At 22.1% G+C, this 11,209-nt stretch overlaps 2 protein-coding genes across 2 annotated transcripts; one reads left to right on the forward strand and one right to left on the reverse strand.

Moving 5' to 3' along the window:
- Window positions 1-948: 948 nt before the first annotated feature.
- Window positions 949-2,507, reverse strand: SRAE_0000071450 (Hypothetical protein; the record flags this gene model as incomplete). Its single annotated transcript, XM_024646648.1, has 3 exons — window positions 949-1,129; window positions 1,287-1,505; window positions 2,455-2,507. 3 exons carry the CDS (start codon window positions 2,505-2,507, stop codon window positions 949-951), a joined length of 453 nt encoding a protein of 150 aa, XP_024500805.1.
- A 1,015-nt stretch (window positions 2,508-3,522) lies between these two features.
- Window positions 3,523-3,888, forward strand: SRAE_0000071500 (Hypothetical protein; the record flags this gene model as incomplete). Its single annotated transcript, XM_024646649.1, has 1 exon — window positions 3,523-3,888. One exon carries the CDS (start codon window positions 3,523-3,525, stop codon window positions 3,886-3,888), a length of 366 nt encoding a protein of 121 aa, XP_024500806.1.
- Between the last annotated feature and the right edge of the window lie 7,321 nt (window positions 3,889-11,209).

Raw genomic sequence — 11,209 nt, forward strand, 5'->3', positions numbered from 1 at the left:
TCTGTTAATTAATTTTTTTAAAAAGTTATCATAAATACATATAGTCAAGAAATAACCTGTAAAATTTTCATTTTTTTTTTTATTTTTTATGAAACAAAAATGCAAAGATAGCATAAAATTAGGTTTTTATGAATATTTCAGCAAAGGTTGTAATATTATAATATGATGTAAAATGCTATATTTAAGTAAAATTTATTTTTTAACTTAGTTTTTAAATACAAATTAAGACTGGTATATATTAAAGATTTTATTTCTCCCATACAGGCAATACAAAGATATAATATGTTTATCAGTGGACACCTATATATTAACTTATTAAATAACTAATTATAATAACTTACTGATATAATAATAATAACTTATTTTTTAAGAATATATATAAAGTTAGTTAAATTAATAGATGTTTTAAAAAATATAATTATAAAATAATAATTATAAAATTAATATTATAAAATTGTCTAATTGTATCATCAACTATTTATAAAATAACTATTTCATTATGTTTGTGTGTTATTGTTTGTTTAATTTTTGATGAATCTTAAATCCCTTTAAATAATACTTCTCTCTTTGAAAAAAAAAGTAGTTGTTAAAGTTCTTCCTTTCTTTAATTTTTTTTATTTTTGTAAGTCTTTTCTTATTTTTGTACATTATGTTGTTCCTCATGTCTGATATGACAATAATAGATATATAGTTGCTTGCAAATTTATGCATGTTTTTTTTTCTTGTAGTATGCTTTTTTTCCTTACTTATATTTTCTTGTAACTTTATGTTTATTTGAATCATCTTTTAATCTAACTTCCTTGTACTTGTCGTTCTTTATTCTTCTGATAATGAAGAATTTATTAAGCATCTCACTGATTTATGTCAAAAATTTTGCATAAGATTTATTGTTTATAGCAGCATGAAGTAATGTTATTGGAGATGTTGCATACAATCTATCTGTAGCTGTTAATCCTCTTCAGCAATTTTATTATTATTCATAACATATGTCACTAATGAGAGACTATTCTTCCAAGATAATAAAGGATTTTGTGCAATATGATTCGATATTATTTTGTTTACTGTTTTTATTGCGTGTTTTACTAATAAATTTGAATTTCCTGGCGTACTTTTATTTATCTTTTGAATTCTAATTTGTTTTTAAAATGAGATAAAGTGGTCATGGAAGAATTTTTTTCTCTGAATCTGTTCTAACGGTCTTTGAGTTCAGTCTACGAAGTATAATATATTTTAATATTTTATGTGTCAATTAAGTAACGCTCTTTGTTTTTGTTTGGAGTAGCTACGTGAATCTTGTACAATTGTCAACATTTACTAATATATATTTATATTTCTTTCCTGATGTATCAGAAATTTTTTGACATATTAAATTTATTGCAATTACTTCTAATAGTGAATCTGGTATACTTGTAGTTTTGTTAGAAACTGTTTTGTGTCTACCAATATTTTTAAGTTTACATTGTTCACTTGAATCAATAGTATTTTTCCGCTCTATGGCATAACAGCTACTGAATCAATCATTAATTTAGTTTTTAAATAATTAAAGTGGCCTATTTGATGTGCCATTTGTATAATTTCTTTTAAAATTGATTAAAAAATTAAAGTTTTCCATGTTTCATCTGGAATCTCTTCCTTTATTATATTTCATTTATGCTAAAATTTTTTTTAACTTAATAAGTTTTTTTTCTTTACCATAATTGATGGTATAATTCGTGAAATAACCTTTTTCTTTTACTACTTGGCAATCTTGATCAGATTTTTGAGATTTTCATATCTTTACTTTTTCTAATTTGAACACGTCAATAAATTTATTTGGTTGAAATTTAGATAAGATTCCCCCTTGTTTATTTTAATTAAAAAATACGTTTTAAGCATTTTTTTTATCAGATTGGTATTTTTTTTTCCAAGCTATTTATTTTTGGTTAAAATAGCAATTGGTTGAATTCTAAAGTTGGTGTCCTCTTGTCATTTTTGATTGAAAAATACGTTAGAATTAAATTTTTTATCAAATTGATATTTATTTTATTTTTTTATAATTTTTGATAAAAAAAAATTTTTTTTAAGTTTTTTCTTTTTAGTTAAAATAACCATTAGTAATTATTTTATATAAACGGCAAAATAAAATAAAAGAAAATTTTCTTCAAATTTATTAAATTTTTCTAAAAATTATTTATTTTTTTTAAATTTCTTTAAATTTCTTAAAAAATTATTGTTTTAAAAATTGTTAAATTTTTTTTCTGATTCCCCGTATTATTTTATGTTAGAAAAACTAAATAAAATTGAAAAAAAATTTTATTTAAAAAAGTTATTTTGAGAGGGAACCTCATCTAAAAAGGATCTATTTATTTAGTTAATCTGATGCTGTTTCATCAGCATTTAATAATATCTTGAAATTATCATTTAATTTATTCTTTGGTAGTCTACATCTTTTTTTGTTTTTTTGTGATCCATTACTATATAACATTCCAATGCATTGAATTTCCTTTTTTTATTGTAGCCTGTATCATTTTGATCATCAATCTCTTTTAATATCTTATCTTCATTCAATCTTGAAAAATAATCTGGTACATGTTTAAATTTACCAGGTTGATATTCAATTGAGTTAATTGGATATTAATTAATTATTAAAATTAATTTTATAAATCTTGATTTCTTTGTTTTTATTTGAAGATCTATTAAAGGTCTGTTATTATTTTTATTCCTTTATGGTGGGTCAAAATATGACATAAATACTCAAGTGTGGTTGCTATGGCTTTAGGTTCTAAAAGGTGTTATGACGGCGTCTTAGTACTTTAGAACGTATCAAAGAACATATTCCAATTATTAATTTTTCATTCTTCTTTTCTTTTGAATTAAAAAATTTTTTAACTAAGTGTTCTACCAATTGCCACTTGACTTGAGTTTGTTTTTAATATGTATGGTAATGTAAGCTCACCAAAATAACATAGTTTTGAATAGATTAGACCTTGTACAATTTTTTCATAACTTTCTTTTTGTTCTTTATTAAATATAACTTTATCATTTTTTAAAAATCCTGAAAGATCATTTAAACTACTGTTTAATCAAGGATAATTAGATATTGACATTCTAAAATAATTAGTTCTATAAAAAAATTTCTGAAGTTTTTTTGGTACTATTCCGTTATACCCCCTCCCTTCCAAATTAAAATGAATGAAAGTACTTAAAAATTGATAAAATTTTCTCAAATAAAATCTAAATCACATAAAGGAAATAGAATGGACTTAAATAAAGTACAAATCATAAATAACCTTTTTTACATATTAACTTATAATAATTGGAAACATGATGGGATTTGATATTTGTGCCATTTTTTTGTCATTTATGATAAAAATTTATGATAAATTTAATTTTTTTATTTTTAGATAAAATTGTTGATGAAAAAGCTGCTGTTAAATTTTTCCAAAATAAAGCAATAATTCCTGAAAAAAAGAAATGCAGCAAAGAGCATCAAATGAAACTACAGTTTAGGAAGCAGATTCGTTGGAGATGCTACATTAAAGAATGCAGAGAAGAATCAGGAGTACGAGTGGGCACTTGGTTTCAAGATACCAGGATCCCCTTCAAGACGGCAGTTTCATTTATTTACTGGTAGAGGCAAGAACATACTTCCGTGGATTTTTGCAAGAAGGAGCTGGAAATGAACCACAATACAACTGTGGATTTCGACAACTACCTTCGAGAGGTATGTCTTTATATGGAAAGCAGGAATCAGAATCCCATTGGAGGGAAGGGGAAAACTGTGGTAGTGAACGAAACATTATTCGTCAGGCGGAAGAACCACTGTGGCCGCATGCTTCAGCAACAGTGGTGCTTTGGAAGCATCTGCAGAGAAACGAAGCACTGCTTCGTGGAGGCCGTTCCAGATAGAAGCTCGGCAACACTTCTGGAGGTGCTGAAAAGAAGGGTGGCTCGAGAAACTCTTATAATTTTCGATATGTGGAAAGGGTATTCCCAAGTAGGAGATTCTGAGTTTTAGCATTTGCAAGTGAACCACAAATATCATTTTGTGAATCCACTTACAAATGCTCATACCCAGAGCATCGAACGAGTCTGGAAGTCGGTGAAAGAAAAAAACCGACGCCACAACGGAACCCACCGTAGCATGTTAAATGGGTACATGTTTGAATTTACATGGAGAAAAAGAAATAAAGGAAAAGAATTCGATGCAATATTGAAAGATATTGCATCGTTTAATTCTTTTTTAAATGAATAAAAAAATTTTTTTTTTGTTAATTTTTTTATTTTTAATTTTAATAAATTTTTTAATTTTTTTTATCCATCTTGTAGAAAACAAGATGTAGAATCTAAAAAACTTTTTTTTTTTAAGAAAAATTATTTTTAAGGTAAGTTTCATTCATTTTAATTTGGAAGGGGGTTTAACGGAATAGTACCAAAATATGATTTAAAAATATAAGATATTTATTGTCAGAAACTTTATCATTAAAACAGATTTTAAAGAATAAAAAGAGACATTGACAAAAAAATTTTATATAATTTATGTTAACAATGATAAATTGTATTTATTTAATTATCAATGTTCGACATTTTCACTATATATATACAATGTTTTTAAAACTATTTTTTATACATTTAATATACATATTCCAGTTTAATTTTTATAGTTAAACAAATTTTTTTTTCTCATTTATTTGATATAATTAACAAATTTGAATAACATAAAAATATCATTTAAATAATAAATGAGCAAAAAAGTTTGTCGTTTTTACAAAATGTAGCGCATAAAAAATTATTTTTGTATATTTTTATTTTAAAAATTAAGAAAAAAAATTTTTAATTATATTAAAACTAAAGAGTTTCAACAAAAAGAACTCTCTGGCGGGGAATCGAACCCCGGTCTCGCACGTGACAGGCGCGGATACTCACCACTATACTACCAGAGATGTTATAAAACATACCAAATCTTTTCTAACAATACATTTTAAGAATTATTCTAAACATTCAAGACTTAAATGTTAAAAAAATAAAGATTGATTTTAAATATATAAGCAACTATAAGTCAATTTAAAGAAACATAAAAATAAAAATTGAATTATAAATATTTAAAATAATAAATAATTTGTTGCTTATAATTTATAAATATTAAATTCAAAAAATAATTATTTAAGGTAAAAACTAAATGATATGTTTTTTGAGAATCGAATTTGAAATTGGTGGTATATAAAGTAGTAACGCTAAGTAATACATTCAGATTATTCATTCTAAAGTTAAAAAAAAAATTAAACAGATCGATAAATAACAAAAGAAAAATTTAAAAGTTTATATTTAAATTATAAATTTTCCTTTTTAAATCTAAAAAAGTAAATTAACATTGCTTTTTCCAAATTCTAGTAATAATTTTTAATAAAAGTTAAAAAATTTTTTATACTTAGAACGTCATACTTTATGAATATTAAAAGACGGTAAATTATAAAACTTTATAAATCTATTTAAATCGAAATTTAAAATTAATAAACCTATCTAAAATTGTGCTCAAGAATTTTTATAAATTTTGTTGGAGGTCGCGTTTAATATAGATTCCTCTAATTTATTAACAATTATCTCCTTTAAAATTTTTTTTTTTTTTATTCTTTATCCTTAATTTATTAAAACAATATTATAAATCAAAACCATAAGATGAGATATCATCATTTAAATTAAAATATTTATTACTTACTCTTCAATATTTTAAAACTATACCAAGATTTCAACTAAAGATACCTTAAATAGAATCAAGATCTTGCACTAATAATACAATATAATTTATCTCTAAAACTAAACAATAATTAGACAATATCTCAAGTAGCAGGAAATAGTGAAATAATAAAAATTAATAGTAAAAGATAACCTTAAAATATAGTTAGGTAAGATAATTTTCTCAGAAATATCTACTCTTTTAAAAATACATAAATTGATTACAAGAATTTTCTAGAAGCGTTACTAAAGCGTTAGAAACACTTAGTTTTTGTCACATATTTTTTAACTATAATTTCTAAAAAAAAATTGATATCAATGATTATAGATTATAATTACAATATAAAAACGTTATTAATTATATTAAAGTACTAAAAAAAATATCAAAAGTAAAAGATAAATTTTTAAGAGCATAAAATTCGTATGAGAATTTTACTCCACCATACTTAGGTAATTATACATTGTATAATTAACTAGATAACAAATAATAATAAAGTATCTAAAAAACTAATTATTTTTACAACTTATCTTATGAACATAATTTTATATCTGATATGGAAACAAATTCATAAGTTCGAGTAGATCTGAAAATTAGGGTTGTCAAAAAATAGTAATATGATAAGATTGTACTGAAGCAAAACCTACAAAATATATAGTGCTAAATATAGATAAGAATAAGAATAACTTAAAATTTATAAAAGATTAAGTAAATAAAACATAAGTATACAAAATTAATTTAAATATTCAAATTAGTCTCTTAACATAAAAAAATTAGAGTTTTTGGATTTTCAGAAACTGCAAAAATCGTCTTCTTTCTCAGTTGTGGTGTTTTTCAAGTAATCAGTTGAATAATCTTTTTATCTTGAATGTTCGAGCTTAAGTGATTGATGATTTGGTTTATAATTATAAGAATGGCAAACTCCATCTTAGTTTGGTAGTCTTCTCTTGCAGGTTGTTTGAAGATACTTTCAAAGTGCTTACATAACTCATCGTTTTTAGTTAAAATTTTAGGAATTATTTTTACTTCAAAGTCGTCAATAAGATTTTCATTGAGAGTATATTCTTGATCCATTTTCGAATAAATAAATGTTTTAATATTAACAATATTTGTTTTACAAAATTAAATGTAAAGTAAAAGTATTTGCCTTTTGTTTAAATAGGTAGAAAATTTCAACATATTATCAGTGAATTTTTGTTTTATGCTATTGTAGTTGTTTATAGCTATAGAATTTATTTTAAAAACATTATCAGTATGTTTCCTTAGTCTGCCTCTTCTTTTTACTAAACTCTTCTTCGGTCTTCCAGGTCTTTTCTTTATTTTTATATCCTATTTTTTTTATATATTTGGCAGGGTTTCTTTTTTTTACAATAGTTTTCAATGTTAACTTTAAGGTAAACATATTTTTTTACTTTTAGAATCTATTTCTTTTTTTTTTTGGTTTGTAGACTTGAGTTAATTTTTGAAGTCTGCTGCGTTTTATTTCAATAGTTTCATAGGGTTTATTTTCATCAGGTTGATTTTAATTTTCAAGTAGATTTTCTTCAAAGTGCGGAATATTTTTAGTTTTCAATGGTTGACTTCTTTTCTTTTTACTAGAAGTAATTTCTTTTATACATTCTTCACTTTAGGTTTATATATTTCATTTTCATCTAAGTTTTCTTTTAAATTTTCAGGCACTTCTCCAAAGTATTTTTTTACTTGAGAAAAATTAGCTTTAAATATTTTCTTCTTTTAACTAGATTTCTTGTATAAGATTACATAAAGGTTTGCATATATTACTTTATAAAATCTGTCCTAAGTAAGATCAAATTTTAATCCATTAATTACTTTCTTTACCAAATCAAGTCCCCAATTTTAAAGTCCATAGAGTTTAAAATTAAGAATAGGTTTTTTTCCGCGTGCAAAGACGATGTAAAAGTAAAATGGAGTGAGCTTTAGCATACGTAATATGGTCCGTTAAAGTTGTTCTTCAAAAACTTTATCTTTATCAATCAATTTCATTTCTGCAAGTCCAATCATGTCTATAGATAATAACGGTTTACTTTCATAGAATAATTCAAATAAGCTAAAGTGTATAGTTAATTGTTTTGATCAATTATAAAAATACCATGCCTATTGAATACATAAATTCACTGTCTGTATTCCGTTTCTACAGGATTTTTAATTATTTTACTTATAATATCTTTTAAAGTTTTAAAGTTTCTTTCAACTAACGATTAACTTGTATGTATATAATGTTGTTCAAACGTGATTTCTATTTTATGAATTTTTAACATTGTTGTAAATGTTTGATTATGAAAGTATAGAGCGTTATCCAATATAAATTTTATAAAAAATTCACTTTTATAAGATAGTTGAAGTATTGCTTTGGTTATTGTAGAAGTTTTTATTATCTTTTATTAGTTCAGCCATCATTTAAAAAGAGTTAGTTAACAATAAAAATTGTTGGTTTCCATTTAAAAATAAGTTTTATAGAAATGGGCCACAAGTATCTTTATTATAGACTAATCTCGGTTCAGAATATGCAACAATTTAAATTATTGGTATTAACTTATGCTTTTGTTTTCTAATTTAACATATGTGATAATTTTTATAAATTATATAACAGTTTTTTTTAGTCTGGGTGATACCATCTTTTTTTAAGAAGTCTGCAAGATTTTTCATGAACGAATTGTTCATGTTCATAGACTATTTAGCATATTTTTTTAGTTCAACTGTTGGAGAGTAAGGTCTTAATAAAAATATATGTTAATAAAATTGAAGAAGTTATTAAAAGTATCAGAAAATTTGATAATTTTGGTAATGAAATATATAAAACTTTTAAAAGAAATGTTGGAAGGAGTTATTGTTTATGAATATAATATATATGATAAAAAATAATTTTCAGAAAATGTTTTATCTATAGTAAATTTTAATATAGTGATGAATATTCTTATGAGACAGGTAAATTTTCAGAAAACAAATATTTAAAATATTTCATCAAAAAAATAACCCTAAAATAAGAAACAATACAAAAGAGATTATCCATAATATAAAATTAAGAGTGCACACCACAACACATATTAGAATTATAAAATTAAACTTATAAAAATTCACATAAATCATAAACTAAAATTATTCCTTCAAGGAAGAATTGCCATAAGAGAGATCAACGCAAACATTTTTCACCAAAATTATTCACTCTATTATTGATAAAGAATTGTTTTTAAATATTTTTTTGAAGAGATGATTTAAAATGTGGGTAATAGTAAACTAAATTGTCATAAAATTGGAAAATCAAGAGTTATTAAGAAAATAGTATTTTTAGTTGTAAAGAATCAAAAATTTAATGTTGAATATGTTTCATTACCACAATCTGTTGGTAAATGTAGAAGCAGTTTCTATCTAAAAAATAGGAAAAATAAATAAATGTATAAAAGAAGAGAAAGTAAGAAGAAGAAAAAAAATAAAAATTAAAAAAAATAATGATAAACAAAAAAAAGATATGATAATAAATTATCAATTAAAAAAATTATTTGTAATTTTGTTATTCAAAAGAAATTACAACTTAAAAAAATTTGTAATATATCATAATAATTAAGAAATAAGTAAAACAATTATTGAAGTAATGGTTGGTAAAATACCTGTGAAAACATTTTATTATTTGATATTAAAAAAAGTTAGAGATTTGGAAAGATTTAAATGAAGGAATAAAAAATACTTTTAGAAGATTATATGTATAGAACATTAATAGAGATATAATTTTATTTATTCATACTATGTGTTCTAAAAATGTTAAAATGAAAAAACAAATATATTTAAAATAATTTATTTTTGGTTAAATGTTAATAAATTATCCCAACAATTAACAATAAAAGAGAAAGTTATATAAATAATTAACCAATAACAACATTTCATAATATTTTAATAGAAAAATTAATTTGTGATTAATTTGAACGTGACATTATTTGTGTTAATAAAAAATATCCAAACAATTAAATAATATCCAAAAGATGAAGAAATATTTAAAGGTAATAATAAAAAAATATTAGATTTATAACAATTAGACTATTAAAATTAAATGGATGTTTTGATACAATAAAAAAAAATAAAATAATTTTGTCAACATTTAATAAGAACAAATTATATTGTAGTATTTTTGTAAAAATTATTTTAAGATTATCACAAAGGGTAGTATAACAAAAATTTTGGCAAAACCAAAAGAATGGCATGAGATAGATAACAGATAAAAAAAAGATTCTTATATAAATATCAAAAGCAAATTAGATGGATATAAAGAAAAAAATTATAAAAAAAAAACTACTAGATAAAATAGTTTTTCAAAAATTGATTAAAAAATATAATAAATAGTAAAAATAATTATATGATGAGAAAAAAAAATCTATTTTAATGTTATGTAATAATAAATCATTGAATATAATGTCTATGTATAATAAAATGAAAAAAAATTTTTAAAGAAATGTAAAAAAGCATCAAAAATGCTTGGTGAAAATTATATGAAAATGAACGTGGAAGAATTTGATATAATCTTAAAATAAATCAACAGTTTGAAACTTTATTAGTCTTAAAAGATAAAATATTTTATAGAAAGTTGAAAAAAATTATTAAAAATTTCAAAGGAATATATATTTGAAAAATTAAAAATATATAATAATATTTATTTAGAAGAAAATAAAAAAGTAACATATGAAATGGAAGAAATTAAAAATAAAAGTAAAAAGTAATAGAGGGCCATGCTAAAAAGGTTCTTTTTTTCAAATTATTAAAAATAATGATAAAAAATAAAGTTATTATAAAGTTGTACATGCATCTAGTATAAAATATTTATAATGCACAGAAAGAACAACCTATTTAACTTTTTATAGATTTTTTTGGTATAAATAAAAAATCATTATTATATTGTAATGAGTAATTCTTATATATGTATGAGTAAATATAAAAAAGATATCACTCAAGTGTGATGTTATATTGTTTTTTTGATAATAACTTAAACTATTTCTGAATTTAAAAATATTTAATTTAAAATGTAAAAATGCTTCAATAAAGATCAAATTTACAAAAACTTGTTTACAAATAAACAAATATTAATATTATTGTTAGAAAGAATAAACTTTAACTTGGAATAAATTGTAGAATGTTTTTACATGATTTAATGTACATGAATAAATTATGTTTGTCATAAACAATTATATCTCTGATTAAGAATAGGTTAAATTTAACAAAAAGATTACATATAAATTTTAAGTATTGTATAATTTTCAGAAGTAAAGAAAGTTTATTAACAATGTAATTATCTTGTTCAATTATAAGAAATATAAACATTAAATAAAATTTCTGTTAAAAGTGACCTATCAGTAATTTATAATTTCATCAACAAATTTTTCAACACTATCTTTCTTTTCTTTTAAATGTTTTTGTTCAATAGATTCAGTAGAATCACTATCATAATAAACTGTTAAAACCATAAAATATTTAGAAGAAATAATATCTATATAA

This window comes from Strongyloides ratti, scaffold srae_scaffold0000014 (genome assembly GCF_001040885.1).
Source record: "Strongyloides ratti genome assembly S_ratti_ED321, scaffold srae_scaffold0000014".
Classification (NCBI taxonomy): domain Eukaryota; kingdom Metazoa; phylum Nematoda; class Chromadorea; order Rhabditida; family Strongyloididae; genus Strongyloides; species Strongyloides ratti.